This window comes from Symphalangus syndactylus, chromosome 6 (assembly GCF_028878055.3).
Source record: "Symphalangus syndactylus isolate Jambi chromosome 6, NHGRI_mSymSyn1-v2.1_pri, whole genome shotgun sequence".
Classification (NCBI taxonomy): Eukaryota; Metazoa; Chordata; class Mammalia; order Primates; family Hylobatidae; genus Symphalangus; species Symphalangus syndactylus.
In genome coordinates, this window is record NC_072428.2 from 82,603,508 (window position 1) to 82,619,910 (window position 16,403).

Sequence of the window (16,403 nt, forward strand, 5' to 3'; positions counted from 1 at the left end):
TTTGTTCACTCTGCAACCATTTTACTTTATTACTTTATGGGAAAATTTAGATGTGCAAAGCAACGCAGATACCAAAATATGCTTTCCAAGTGTTTTTGGCTGAGTTTGTCTCTTTCAGCAGTTCTGACCCTAAGATACATACTTATATGGAAAAAGCTATGGATAAAAATAAATAAAATATATCTTAATCATCAACATATAGACAAAATTGAATAGAAAAAAGTAAGAACATTATAAAGCATGAAAATTTACATAAAATTATTCCTGAATGTGAGGGTTGAAAGACTCTAGAGGCCTGAAATCTATTTGAAAGAGAAACTTTCAAGAAAAGGAAAAAAGCATTCCTGTACTTAGAATAGATATGCTATGATCTGATTCTGAAGCAATGGGATTGAACTGAATGATATATTGAGGTTTCTTCCATGGCCCACTGATTTAGATGATAGCAGTAAAAAATAAATTCGTGAAAATAATTTAATACTGTAAAAGGATAATAAACAGATCTGGACAGGAATTCAGTAAAAATACATGTAGATGTTAGTCTAAATACATTTTTAAAATACAATATATTTTGACTAAACTGACAGGATATGAACAGCTCATTCACTTGACAGTCATCTGTTATAAAGCTATTATTATTATTATAAAACTTTAAAATATATTTACAGACTTAAAAATTAAGATAATGCTTTTATGTACATCAGATAAAAGTTTAATTAGAGTGTAGAGTGCCACTTCATAGGAATTAAGATAATCATGTTTTAAACAAAATATTTTGCCATGAAGATATAGATAAAATGTATAAACATGTCACATGATACAGAAAAACAAGAATCATGATCTTCACATTTACAGGAATTTAAAAAATCTTCTCTGACGGAAATGTGTTACAACTCAAACTTCTCTTCTTGAAAGTAATCCGCAAAATTGAGATATTCTTCAAGTTGACCATATTTCTGCATATACAATAGAAAAGCTAGTTATTTTACTCAAAGCAATGAAGACAAACTGGGCCTTTGCAAACTACCGACACAATTAGGATAAGTTCATTTCATGGTAATCGTGAACAAAAATCTTTTTATGATAAACAGGAACTTAATTTCAAATAAGCATTTCTAACTCATAGAAAGCATTGGAAAGAGATCAAAGTGAATATTATTAATTTTATAACTGTTTTAAATTATAATTTTTATATTATCATGCTTACAGTAGAAATGTAGTAACCTCAATAACTTAATAAAAAGTTTGCTGAACATATATATCAAAGGCTCTGCTAATGACTGTCTAGGTACAATGTTTTTTAAAAGATACTTTTCCTGCCCCTAAGGAGAATACAGTTCAGTAGTAATACACCAATAACAATCAATAAGTGCCAAAGAGGTACAGACACTGTTATGAGGGTTCAGAAGATAGGTCATGGTTAGTTGAGGTAAGCAGTAAAGAGTGACATTTAAGTTGTCCTGGAAAAACAGATTTGGTAGGCAAAGAGTTGGTGGCAAGAGTTTTCAGTAAGAAAGAACAGTCCATCAAAGTGATGTGACAAGAAAATATGGGATTTGACTACAACCTGAGTATTTTTAGGAGAACAGAGAGAGCTAAGACTGAACCAAAGAGACTGACTTCAGAGAACAAAAGTTATAAAATACTGGTTAAAGAATTGAACAATCATTTGACAGGTAATGGGAAACTTGCTAAAGGTTTTGGAGCAGGGGACTGAACTGATCTAAGGTGTATTTTAAGAAAATTGGTAAAACATTCATTCTAGAATAGTTCAGCAACTAGTTATGGGTCTGTGATAACAATTTAGGTCATGAGGGCCCAAATCTGAGTGACAGCAATGAAGATAAAGAGTAAACAACAAAGTGTAACAAGAGAGAGGTCAAGAATGATTTAGAGATTTCAAAGTTGACAGAGTAGAATAATGGCAGAGCTCTTTTGCAGGTTGTTTGTGCGAGGGAAAGAGATCATGATTTCAGTTTCAGACATATAGAGTTCAAATTATTTACTTCAGTGAGGGGATTAATGACATACTAGTTTCTTGACTCTGTTTATGAACTGTGTTTTAATCTTCAGTGAAATGAGAGAGGATCCTGGTGACCCTGACTTTTGTGGTGATAGGGACCTACAGAAGGGAATGTGAGAAGTGCATGTTCCTTCTACACCTTGAAGGCCATGAAACTCTTTTTTATAACCCTATGATATCTGACTGGATCTCCTTCTCAGGAAAGATGGAAGCACATAACAGAAGGGGAAATAGCCTAGGGACTACTTAGGAATTTTCTTTGGCCTAGCACTTAGATACGTTTTATTAGATATAAGTAAAGTACTCTAGGATTAGAAACCTATACTTTAAAAGTTTGACTGTTTTTATGTTTTTCATATTACCTTTCTTCATATCCCTTTATTATTTATTAAATTTCTTTTGGAAAATTAAAAATTAATAAAATTATTTTAAGAGACAGGGTCTCACTATCTTGCTCAGGCTGGCCTTGAACTCCTGGGCTCAGGCGATTCTACCACCTCAGCCTCCCAAGTAGCTGTGACTATAGCTGTGTACCACCACACACAGCTAGGACAATTAAAATCTATCTCAGCTATACTAAGATAGGAGGTTACTTGCTTTTATTGCAAGTAACAGCTAAGATTAATCAATCACTAATTGCTAGGTCCTATACTAAATGCTTAAAACGTATTACATATCTAATCTCCACAATCAAAACCCTAATTAGTATTACTGTTTTAGTTCCTACTTTACAGATGAGAAAACTTAGGCTAAGAGAAATAAAATAGCTTGCTCCCAAATTCTACTGCTAGTAAGTGGCAAAGCAAATACTTAAGCCTATACTTTTAACCAGTATAGAGTATGTTGTTTCTAAGATTTAAATGGTGTGGCTAGGATGCAGCTTTGGCAAGAAAAAAAAAACTTGGAAAGTGAAACTCACAGACATTGCAGTTAGTATTACTCTGCCATCCTCTCCACCTAAAGATGTTGCTCTCATAATTCTTTACTAAACATTTGGAGGGTTTTAATAGTGAAGACTACTTATTTTAATAGTGAAGACTACTCTCTTACAACACCTGATGGACCTCCTGATGAAAACAGTTGGAATTGTGGAAATGACGTGTGGGAAAGAGGTCAGAATATAAGAGAAGTTTGGAATCTTCTACTCAGAAGTAGTAGCTACAACTGCAGAAGGGAATTGATTTGCCAAGGAAACTTTGAAAGGATGAGGACAGAATTCAGTGTTAATGGGTAATTTTCAGCAGTGATTCTCAAACTTTTATCTACTTAAGAATCACCAATGCTAAAAATATTGGATGTTTAACATCCACAAGGATTGTCATTCAATAAATCTGGGATGAGGCTAGGGGATTATACACTTTTCAAAAACTTCTAGGTGATTCTGACATAGGTAGTTTAGGGCGATGTTTTGAGAAACATCAGTTTAAGGCGTGGGGAAAAAAGGGGCAAGGGAAAAAGTTAAAAAGGAGGGGAAAAAGAAGAAATGAGAAGCGTTTAAGGAAGGCAAGGGATATCTAATTATAATTTTAAATTATTATGTATATGACAATATTTATCAGTACATTTAAAATTTACATACATCTGTCACTTGTAACAGTTTTACAAACAGTATTTACAGTATGAATGGGCACCTGATACTTCTATTGACATGCTTTCTTTACTACCTGGTGTTTATGCATCCACCAGCCAATCCAACAATACTATCTTCAACTTCCCAGGAAGTCCCATCATCATATACACTTTCTTCTTAATGAACAAATATTCGTTAGAATTTTGCCAGTGTCATATTAGAGTATGTTATTGAACTCTTCTTTAGAATAAGACATGCATTATTATGTTTATTAAATATTTTGGTTTTATTATAATTTTCCTATTATTTATTCTTTTCTTATACTCAAATTGCTCCTACACCCCTTTAGTATCATTACATTAAAAACAGATCACCCTAGTTCAACCTTTAGAAGGAAGAACAACAAGAAGAATGAAGTCAGTCTAGTTGGCATGTCTTTGGGAAGACATGTTGAGACATCCTGAGATAATTAAAGTAAAATGGCTGAAGAACCAGGTAAGGGAAAAAGTAAGGTGTGGAATACAAGCTGGAGGCAGAAAGACAGGAACAAATAGTACGTGTAAGGCAACAAAAGGCGTTGACATGATTGGGAAATATGAGTGGAAAGTGCCATGGAGATGGCATTCAAGGAACACTGAGCCCCAGGCATTCTAAAGGGTTAGAGTAACTGTGACTACCAGACTGTAGCTAAAGGCAGCACACATCATAAAGCACATGCAGTGCTTTCACTCAAAGGCACACAGTGAGAGGGATAGACAGAGTGAGGATGGGAAATGTCAGAGCACGTGACAAACTTTGAAATTTCATCACAGCACAAAAAGCTGCAAATGGGTTTATATTGGCTACAAACTTCTGTGGTTTCTAGGAAATCTTTTGAGAAAACCTAGAAACAAATTTTTTAAGTGGAGAAATCTCAAAAAAATGAAGGTCTTTGGTATTTTCATGTGGAAAAAAATGTGTATACTGTCCTAGACATGCACAATCTTGAAATACCTTCAATGCCTAATGCTAAATGTTATTCTTTATGTATAACATGACACTTGGCTTTCTTGAAAAGAAAGCCTAAGCTCCTTTCTTTTCCTAAAAAAGCCAAGTGTTATATTATGCATAAAGAATAATGTTTTTAAAAATTCCAGGTCCCTTCTGGTGTCCTAAACCTTGTTAAGCTTTTTCTAGGATACATGATTTGGAAATGCTTTTTTCTTCAAGAAGTTTAAAGTTCTTCCCCATATATGATACTATTATATAACGTACACAGTATATGCACAGTGATTTTTCTATACCTAGTATCTAATTCTTTATAACTGTGCTATCCCAATAGGTTTTGCAATTCCACTAGAGGGTTGGCAACACTTAAAGGCATCAATAAAAGCACTTAAGAATTTAATGTTGTCTAGGAAAATGAAGATGGGAAGTTATTGAATGAGTGATTGCTCTCTCCTAAGGCAAATGAAAAAGTACGGATAAGCAGGGAGAAGCATTTGGAGTAGGAGAAGTAGAAGCAAAGTAAAAGACAAAAAGCTGAAAAGAATAAAATGAGAGAAAGACGACTTAAAGATCAAGATGTGGGAGGCAGGCAAGATCACTGGGTGGTGGTTTGTGGTGGGAGAATAATTGTCAAAGGGAAACCAATGATGATGTCATTATCTAGACTGGGAGACCTCCACTAAACAAGACATGTGCTAAAAAAGTTTCTGTTTTGTTCTCTTTTCTTTCCCTCTGCCTAAGCTCTCTTGCCTTATTTTTTATATTCCTCTTTTACAAATTTCCCTATGATATAGTCCAGGCAATGGATCTCAAGTTAGGCTTTTTTCTTTTCTTTAAAAGATTAAATGTTAATAAGAGTTGCCTGAAAATCTACTATTTGTTCTCTCTTATACGTTCATGTAACTAGACTTGTTTTAGAAGACTGCAGTCATATTAGCATTCTCTCCATATACCATAAACAATTCTGAAAGCTCTGTGAGCAGACCAGAGCTTATAAGCTGCCAGCAGATCTTCGGGAATCCAGTGCACTCTTCAAAACCCCCACTTTACTCCTGTTATCAAATTTAGTGATCAATAGGATATGGGGGAATCAAAATCAGTGCCATGGCCTGAAACCTCTGCATTCCCCTCGATCTTCAGTTACAGTGCTCACTGCTCAGTCCCATGTCCTCAAGAAGAGGATGTGGGTGGTATTAGAACTGGCAGCCGAGATCCTTTCCTCAGACTGGCACCAGGTGCTTCTTCACTCTCAGGTCACAAGAACTGTTCTAAAGAATAGGAAGCAGACAAGCAGAGGTGAGTCCTATACTCTGTCAAAAAAAAAAAAAATCAGGGGACTTAATATATATGTAAGCAATACATACATAAAAGCGAAAGGACAGAGGTCCTTCAATAAAGGACAGTATTAGTGCTTATTAAAATTTATCTGATGGGCTGAGTGAATCCTTAGAACATCAGGGCATCTATTCATAAGGACAATGATAAGCATGAAAGGAATGAGCAGAAGAAGAGAAAATACAAAGGACAGAAGAAAGAGATTCTCTTAAATTTCACTATCTTCTAATCATTTGTTTCCTTTTGCTGATCACAATTAGGCTTCAGAAACTACATGATAAGATTCTCATATATTCACCTTACCTTCTTAATCCAGCCATTTTCTTTTGACTGCCTGAAAATTCTTTCCACTGTTTCTTTAACTTGTTCATCTTCTTCTGTCTTTGCAATGGTGCAACATTCCTGGTACAGTTTGAATTTAAAATGTTTCAGTTTATGATAAATTCTGGTACGGTTGGCACAAATTCTGCCAACAGTGAACACCTAAATCAAGAAATAAAGATTATTATCTGACAATGAATATATATTCTTTCTGGTTTTTGGATTTTCTTTAGTAGTAGAATCAAAATGCATTATTAACTTTCAATGTTAACACAATGATTCCTTTACCTTCTCTTACTTATACAACTAGTCAAACACTGAGCACCTGTGAGGTTTCAAATATTGGGCTAGGCACTAGAGATACATAAATAAAATACTTATTACCTGCATTAGGGAGCTTACAGTTTTGAGAGAAAGACAAATGGTTACAAAACAACATGAAAAATGCTATGTCCAAGATGCTATGTCCAAAATGCTAGTGAAGAAGGGCACTTAGCCCAATCGAGAGAGAAGAAAAGTCCCCAAGCAAATCAAGCTTGAACTAAGTCTTGAAAACACAAGAGTTTGCCAAGTTTGGGAAAAAAGAGAAATGGCCTTAATGTAAGGCAGAAGGATGGGCAAAGTAAAAAAAAAAAAGCATAAAAAGTATTATAAGTCCATATTTATGAAGTTAAAAATGACTGGATTATAATATTTTTCTAGCTGTAAGCAACATGTAAAACTGAAACAAACTCCGACACAAAAATTAAGTATTGGCAGTTTTTTACTAGATACTTTTCTTTTCCTCCCCCAAAAAATGATCTAAAGTAAAAAAATAAATTTGTGTTTAGGCATACTGATTGCTTTACTTAAGGTGTTATATGTGAATAAGACGTTAATATTTTGCTGTCAGCCAGCTATAAGAATTTTAATTCCTACGTTCATACGGACTTCTATAATTCTATGATTAAGAACTCTTTTTATGAAATCAAACAACCAGAACCTTTCTCTTTCAGAATGTTTTGAATGTTTAAAGTTATTATAAAATATATATTTAAAATATTTAAATATATATATATATATATATTTTTTTTTTTCCGAGATGGAGTTTTGCTTTTTCACCGAGGCTGGACTGCAGTGGCGCAAGCTTGGCTCACTGCAACCTCTGCATTCCGGTTTCCCTGCCTCAGCCTCCCGAGTAGCTGGGATTACAGGCGCCTGTCACCAAACCCAGTTAATTTTTTTTTTTTTTTTGTAGTTTTAGTAGAGACGGGATTTCACCATGTTGGTCATGGTCTCGAACTCCTGACCTCGTGATCTGCCCGCCTCAGCCTCCCAAAGTGCTGGGATTATAGACGTGAGCCACCACGCCCGGCCAATATATTTTTACCTACATCATTTTACCCACTGTAGAAAATGCATCAGAAAGGGCTCCAAACATTATGATATGGTCAATCTTACTCTCATGAAGTAGTAACCTAAGGAAAGAGTAAACTTCTTGTTGACTTAAGTATTTGTGTCTGTACCTAAGTTCATTAATGGGTTATGCTTTCATGAGTACAAGTGGTATAGTTTTAATATTTATCTGTGCAACTTGTGTTCTGACAGAAAAATACACTTGTTTCCTGAAGCCACACTGCAAGGAAACGTACAAGTGATGACAGACAAAGCAGGAGTATGTTTCCAAAATGAATATAAGTTATATCACAACGATTGGCAACAATCAGGTTTGATGTGTTTTCTTGTGAAAATTGTATTTTGGACATTTTACAACCCTTCTTCAAACCTCCAAAGTTTAAGAAAAGCATGTTCAGATTTTTGTTCATGGCTCCGTAAAAGCCTTCTTGCTTTTCAGATCATTAGAAGTAAACAGGTATTATTGTACATGGCTTATTAAAATTAACTTTTCCAATTCAACCTTATCATCAAAGCAGTCCTGGTAGTAATGACATTTCAGCAATTCACTTGCTAATACTTCCAACTTTGTGTAAAAAGACAACACAAAAGTTGCAGTGACTATAAGGGTACCCTGTGTGTGTCTCCATTTCTGCCATCAAAGTAGACTGTGTGGGAGAACTCAGCTATAGCTGTTCTATATGAAGTATAGGCATACGATAAAGTGATTTGTATTTCTTTCACATTTATTCTGTATTTCCACAAAACAAGAGGAATTTATCTGTATAGCATTTTTAAGTTGAAACAAGAGGGAAGGAGAGGTGTTTAAAAATCCTAATTTTTTTCCTGTATGAAAAACAAGTATCCTTTGAAAATATTTAACATTATGGTTTACTTCTTTCCATTTCTAATTCCTACCCCTCTTGGCATCTACTTATCATCATATAGATCTATAAATAGAAAATTACCTTAAAATGTTCTTGTATTATTTTTTCACAAAACATGATCACATTTTATATGGAAGAACCTATATGGAAGGGCACCACTGCTGTAAAATTTCACAGAAAACAGCAGATGCAAAGGATAGGTGTAATACTCCAAGTGAAGTTAACCCCTCACTCATTCCTGTTTTTAGTGTATTATTACAGCCCATTGTATTTCTTTACCATATGAATTGAAGTATACAGTACAATACAGCTTACACTGTAGGCATCAATTTGTATAAAATACTAAAACAGGTAATATTAATCTATGGTGTTAGAATGATTTCTTTAAATGTCCAGAAAAATATATTTAGAACAACTGTAATTATCTAGTTCAATTTCTGTCCATTAAGGAAACTATTCTAACAAGAAAATTAGTATAAAAAATACCATAGATAGAAAAATAAGTGCTGTGTTGAGCGTTCACAAAGCAGATAAGGAAGATGACATATAAATGATGACTGGTCCACTATGCACGGTTAAGCACAGTTATATGACCTGATAAATATGAGACTGAGTCAGTTCAGTTATCAGTATGAACCAACTGATCGTACATATGTAAAAATTGGAAATGGAGCTAAAAATTATCACTGAATTTTCCTAAAGCAGAAGAATGAATCTCATTTCTAATTTAATAGCTATATCACATGGAGTGTAAATTAAATCTAGATAACAAACTGAGGCAAGGAAATATAATGAAATATGTACTATGCAGACTTGGTAATATTCAGCTAACTGTAGGTAGCTTTTTGAAGTATTTCTCTAAGCTCTTATTTATAGGCAGAGGAGCCAGCTCCTTATGGAAATTAAAGTATGAAGAACAAAGAAAAAAGATTCTCAAGGAAACAGTAAGTCTGGGGAAAAGTTTGTTTTCTGTTTCTGGGTCTTCAGAAACAGATAGTATAATACCAATCCAAAGGGTTCCATTTGCCCTTGTTTGGTTTTTTGTTTGTTTTTTGTAGGGACATATTATACAATGCCATTTGCCTCAAAAGTTATTGCTTTCTCCCACCAAATCCTAAGCATCTTAAGGAGTCTGGATAGACTCTGGGAAAAACTAAGCATAAATCCAAGATTGTTTTTAGTTCTCCCAAACTACCTTTCATATTTCACAACTCTCTTTCATCTAGTTAATTTCCTTCTCATCTATGTCCTTAAACTTTATCACAATCTGGTGGTCCAAGGCCTCTCGTCTCAGTACCCTATCAATACTGCTGTAACCAAAATTACTCTTCCCCCACTGATTCCACTTTCCATGAAGGCATCCTTTCTTTCAAAGGAGCTAAAGAAAGGAGAAAAGTTTTCTTATGAAACAAATTTGCTGTTAAGTGAATTCCTTAAAAGTATTATTTGTACCCTCAAAAAGAACCCTAGTTAATGTCTCAGTTTTATGTAACTACAAGCAGCAACACAAAATAAAGAATTAGTTTTCAAAATAACTTGAAGATGGGTGTGGGGTTAGGCACAATCTCTTTTTTTTTTTGGAGATGGAGTCTTGCTGTCGCCCAGGCTGGAGTGCAGTGGCGTGATCTCGGCTCACTGCAGGCTCTGCCCCTGGGGTTCACGCCAGTCTCCTGCCTCAGCCTCCCGAGTAGCTGGGACTACAGGTGCCCGACACCTCGCCTGGCTAATTTTTTGTATTTTTAGTAGAGATGGGGTTTCACTGTATTAGCCAGGATGGTCTCGATCTCCTGACCTCGTGATCTGCCGGCCTCGGCCTCCCAAAGTGCTGGGATTACAGGCGTGAGCCACCGCACCCGGCCAGGCACCATCTCTTTAATGCTCTAGATCATAACTAGGTTTATTTTCTCTCCCTTTCTTTCCTACTTTACATATATGCATTTACATTGTATTGAAGTAGGATGTAAAATAAATTTTTGTAAGTCATTCTTCACTTTAAAGAAAAAATTACTGAAAAAACAATTTCTTTTTAAAAAATTTAATCACACTCTCTTAACATACCCAATAACTAACAATGTTTACATATAGTTATATATGCATACACACATTTTTATATAGATGCCAAGATAGTGCAAATACTAATTATTATCATGCTTTCAAACTAGCATTATTTATCAACTTCATGATGATACCATTTGCTTTTTACTGAACTGCTTTGCAAAACATAAACTTATAGACATTGAGTATGTATATAGCTTTGTGACTCTAGCTCTAAAAATCTAGTATTTTTAAAAGATATATATCACCCCTTTTTTCCTCTAGGAATCTTACTTTCCATGAACTTACTAGTTTCAGTGCAACCTTGAAAGCATTGCATTTTATCATTTGATTTGAGAATACTTTACCAATTTAAGAGTTATCAACTGGCATCTTAAGGTAGTTTTAATTATATACCCTTACATGCAGAATAAGCATTTTCCCATATATTTGTTAACTTTTATAGTTTTCTCTTACGTGACTGGCAATATTGATGTTCTTTGCTTTTAGTTCATGCTTTCAGTTTATTCTTTGTTTTTTAAATATTTGAAGAACTATTTTATATAGAATCTTTACTGCTTCACAGGAATGTCAGAGCTCTAGAAGTGATTTTCTTACTCCACTTTCCTCTTCAGAATTAGCTACAGACAGCAAAGACCATGAAGGTACAGCAATGTATTTGATCTACATAACAGAACATGGTCCCTAATGTATGAAATCACTTTTGCTAGGATTCCAGATATCTTATGTCATAAAAAGTCATAGATCAGTTTTTAAACAATGGGGAAATTTGCATATGACTATTAAATATATATATATTCATATTTTTATAGTAACATATAAAACAAAACATTAGAGACCAATTCTGAATTCATTATCCCCATAAAAACCTTCTAAGTCATTCTTGCAACCCAGATCTCTCAGAGGGATCTGGTCAACTACTGCTCAATGATACTGAGAAATCACTACCCAGTTTAATAGAAGAATTCAGATAAATATTATATTTCCATCTTAATAATTGACTGGGAGGATTCAGAGACAACTTTGGGTCCTACCTCTCTAAATATACACCTCCTCCATAGATATGTAGACTCACCAGAAAAAGCTCTCAGTATTTCTTGCATTTATAAATGTAATTTTCACATTTATAAATGAAGCAATCTTATAACGTAAGATTGAAAAAATAAATAGAAGTTGTCAGCATCTGTGCTTTTTATCATTTCACATTATACTGCTATGCTCTTGTCTAAAAAACACTTACTCTTCGGTTTTTTCTGTTCATACAGAATTAATAGCATCTTAACTATGTGGTGATTGCTTTAGACTCTGACATACTTCTAACAGAGTCTAGTTGAAGCACAGTGTTTTTTGAATTCTCTCCTATTAGATGAACAGCTATCTTCCATTATTTACTTGTGGGTTGCCAATTTGGTGGATTATATGCTAAAAATATTTCCACTTGGGTCAAATTCTCCTTAGGATACTTAGGATTATTTACGAACTAAAAATTTCTAAATACTGAAAATTAAGATTAGAGGGAAGAAAATACCTGTTTATCATGTGACATGAAATTATCTATTTTCATGGTCCTGGTGTTATACAACTCTCCTGATAAATGCACTGAATATCTACAGCAGCGATGCAGTCCACAAGCCTGGCAGGAACAGTTTTCAGGATTCTTCAAATGAATACTTACATTAGAGTAATTTTCTACTCGCTCCTGAAAACAAAAAATATAAAAAAAAGTTTAAAAGATAAAGAATAAAAATAAAAATAAGAATCTAACCAAATTAAAACATCTTAGGGATCACAATACAAAGAGATGTAAGAGCAAAACACCCTGGCATTTCTTACTTTAATACTGAGCACATAGTAGGTATTTTACAAGATATGTTTAAATAAAAAAATTTATAATCTTGGCTATTGCATGAAAATAAACCAGACTAGGAAAAAGCTAGTTTCATATCTCTTACACTTACGCGGTTGCTACTTCTTTTCCATTTCTCATCTCTAGTTAGTGTTAATGAGGTATTAGTTAAAAATAAGAGCAGCAAAAATGTAGGATGATGTAAGAAAAATAATTCCAAGTAGGCTAGTTAAAACTTGAGAAAAAAAATCACATTCACTTTCCATTGTATGAATTATATATTTTCCACAAAAATATTCCAGAAATAATTCAATCCTCCTAATGATAACTTGCTACAGTCCTGGGGAAAAAACAAGTTGGCACTAGGACTGCCATGTGTCTGGTATTCATATGGACAGTTTAATAGCTCAGTTATCAATGAGTAAACAAACTGAGAAAACACTTGGCATTCATAAATAAATAAATTCATTATAAGTATTCATAAAATAAGCTTATGAATACTCAGGCACAGTTACTTGTGCCTGAGTATTTCTGCTTATGTTCTAGGTCTGTGCTAGATACTACTATTCTAATTGGTAGTGTAGATTAGGTTTTAATACAATATTTGAACTGCACACAATGAGCATATTAGCATGGTTACTAAACCACATTCATATCCTCTACCAGCCGGATGGTAATTAAGTATCCAATATACTGACAGTTTACTTTTTATATTATATGATTGAAAACTACATTTTCTGGTGGTCAACTTTTCATATTTCTCATACTTCATGGCACTTTATGACATGTATTACTTACAGGCTGAAATTCAGACTGAATAGATAACTAACCACCTTCCTTTCCTGCTTCTGCTGTACTCCATGGAATCACATGTTAAGATGAAACCTTTATCGACCTCTATCAGCTCAGTTCCCTAAGTGACTACAATCAGCAGAGCACCCCGATGACTAACACTGGATATATAAGTGAAAATAAACTTTGTTGGGTTAAGTCATTGGATTTTATTGTTGGTTTATTTTGTTTGTTTGTCATATCTTTATCTTTTGTAACATAACCCAGCTGATCCTAATTAAGATCTTACTGAATCATCTGTGTCTCAATTTTTCAGCTAATACTTTTTGGTATCTTACAGTTATTATCCCAACATCAGATTATCCAAATTCAGAATCACCCACCACAATATGGTAAAACCTAATATGGCATATAGGCATGGGTTTTGCAGTCTGAGAGACTCTGGGTTTAATACAAGCCTGTCTAATTATTAGCAGTGGAACCTTATGTTACTTATTTTTCTGAGAGAGTTTCCACATCTCTAAAAGAGGGGAAATAATAGTGCCCTCCAGCTGGCCACAGTGGCACATGCCTTCAGCCCCAGAAACTCAGGAGGCTGAGGTGGGAGGATCTCAAGCCCAGAAGTTCAAGTTCAGCCTGGGCCACAGAACGAGACCCCTCTATTCCCTCCAAAAATACTGTCTTCCTCATGGGGTTACTTTGAAGATAAAAAAAAATTTTGTTTACATGTAGATTACTTGGCTAAAGTTAAATAATCTATAAGTACAGTACAAATATACCTCAGAGAAACTGCAGATTTGGTTCCAGATCACCACAATAAAGTAAATATACCACTAACGTGTCACACAAATTTTGTGGTTTCCTAGTACACATAAAAGTTATGTTTACACTATACTGTAGTCTATTAAGTATGCAACAGAATTACGTCTAAAATGTATGTAATTTAAACTACATTTAATTAAAAAGTACTTTAGGTCTAAAAAATGCTAACAATCATCTGAACCTCCAGTTAGTAGGCATCTTTTCGCTGATAGAGGGTCTTGCCTCAATAGGATGGCTACTGACTGATAAGGGACTAGTTGCTGAAGTCTGGGGTAGCTGTGGCAATTTCTTAAAACAAGACAATAAAGTTTGTTGCATCCATTCTTAAGACAACAATAAAGTTTGTTGCATCCACTGACTCTTCCTTTCATGAAAGATTTCTCTGTAGCATGCAGTACTGTTTGATTGTATATTTGATTGTATGTTATACAGCATAGAACTTATTTTGAAATTGGAGTCAATCCTCTCAAACTCTGACACTGCTTTAACAACCATATTCTAAATCCACTGTTGTCATTTCAACAATGTTTGTAGTATCTTTCCTTTCCTAGGAGTAGTTTCCATCTCAAGAAACCACGTTCTTTGCTTATCCATAAGAAGTGACTCCTCATCCATTCAATTTTTATCGTGAGATTGCAGCAATCCAGTCACATCTTTAAGTTTCACTTCTACTTCTAGTTCTCTTGCTATTTCAACCATATCTGTAGTTACTTCCTCCACTGAGGTCTTGAACCCCTTCAAGTCATCCAGGAGGGTTGGAATCAAATTCTTTCAAACCCTTGTTAATGTTGATATTTTTATCTTCTCCCATGAATCATAAATGTCCTTGATGGCATCTAGAATGGTGAATACTTTCCAGAAGGTTTTTAATTTACTGTGCCTAGATCCATCAGAAGAATCACTGTCTATGGCTGCTATAATCTTATGAAATGTCTTTTTTTTTTTTTTTTTTTTTTGAGACGGGGTCTTGCTGTCACCCAGACTGGAGTGCAGTGGTGTGATCTTGGCTCACTGCAACCTCTGCCTCCCAGGTTCAAGTGATTCTCCTGCCTCAGCCTCCCCAGTAGCTGGAATTACAGGTGTGCACCATAATGCCTGGCTAATTTTTGTATGTTTAGTAGATATGGGGTTTCACCATGCTGGCCAGGCTGGTCTCAAACTCCTGACCTCAGGTGATCCACCACCTTGGCCACCCAAAATGCTGGGATTACAGGCCTAAGCCACCACGCCTGGCCTGGAATTTATTTCCTAAATAATAAAACTTGAAAGTCAAAATTACTCCTTGATCCACAGGCTGCAGAATGGATGTGCTGGAAGGTATTAAAATGACATTAATCTCCTTGTAAATCTCCATCAGAATTCTTGGGTGACCTGGTACACTGTCAACAAGGAATAATATTTTGAAAAGAATCTTTTTTTTTTCTGAGTAGTAGGTGCACTGTCAACAAGGAATAATATTTTGAAAAGAATCTTTTTTTTTTCTGAGTAGTAGGTCTTAACAGTGGTCTTAAAATATTCAGTAAACTATGCTATAAACAGATGTGCTATCATTAGGTTTTGTTGTTCCATTTATAGAGCACAAACAGAGTCAGTTTAGCATAATTATTAAAGGGCCTTTGGATTCTAGGAATGGTAAATGAGCACTGGCTTCAACTTAGGTCACCAGCTGCATTAGCCCCTAACAAGAGAGTGAGCCTGTCCTTTGGAGCTTTGAAGCCAGGCATTTACTTCTTTTTAGCTATAAAAGTCCTAGATGGTAGGCTGGGTGCAGTGGCTCATGCCTGTAATCCCAGCACTTTGGGAGGCCGAGGCGGGCGGATCACGAGGTCAGGAGATTGAGACCATCCTGGCTAACATGGTGAAACCCTGTCTCTACTAAAAATACAAAAAATCAGCTGGGCGTGGTGGTGGGCACCTGTAGTCCTAGCTCCTCAGGAGGCTGAGGCAGGAGAATGGCGTGAATCCGGGAGGCGGAGCTTGCAGTGAGCCGAGATTGCGCCACTGCACTCCAACCTGGGCGACAGAGGGAGACTCCGTCTCAAAAGAAAAAGGCATCTTCTTCTAATAAAAGACCATTTTGTCTACTATGAAAAAATCTGTTGTTTACTTTCATCAGTTATCTTAGCTAGTTTTTCTGGGTAACTTGCTGCAGCTTCTCCATTAGCACTTGCTGCTTCACCTTTGCACTTTTACGTTATGGAGATGGCTTCTTTCTTTAAACCTCATGAATTGAACCAACCTCTGCTATCTCCAAACTTTTCTTCTGAAGCTTCCTCACCTCACTGAGCATTCATGGAATTGAAGAGTTATGGCCTTGCTCTGGATTAGTCTTTAGCTTACACGAATGTTGTAGCTAGTTTGATCTTCAATCCATACCACTAAAACGTTCTC

The 16,403-nt window shown here is 35.1% G+C and overlaps 1 protein-coding gene across 8 annotated transcripts in view; it reads right to left on the reverse strand.

Moving 5' to 3' along the window:
- Positions 1–16,403, reverse strand: part of CCDC82 (coiled-coil domain containing 82) — a 151,496-nt gene continuing 135,093 nt past the window's right edge. For 7 of the 8 annotated variants that reach the window (XM_055283369.2, XM_055283366.2, XM_055283367.2 and 4 more), the window contains 3 exons: positions 12,081–12,251; positions 6,219–6,398; positions 1–956 (listed from right to left, as the gene is read on the reverse strand). In XM_055283369.2, coding sequence (XP_055139344.1) covers positions 888–956; positions 6,219–6,398; positions 12,081–12,251 — 420 coding nt within the window. In that variant the 3' untranslated portion in view covers positions 1–887. The other variant, XM_063642054.1, reaches the window with a different exon arrangement.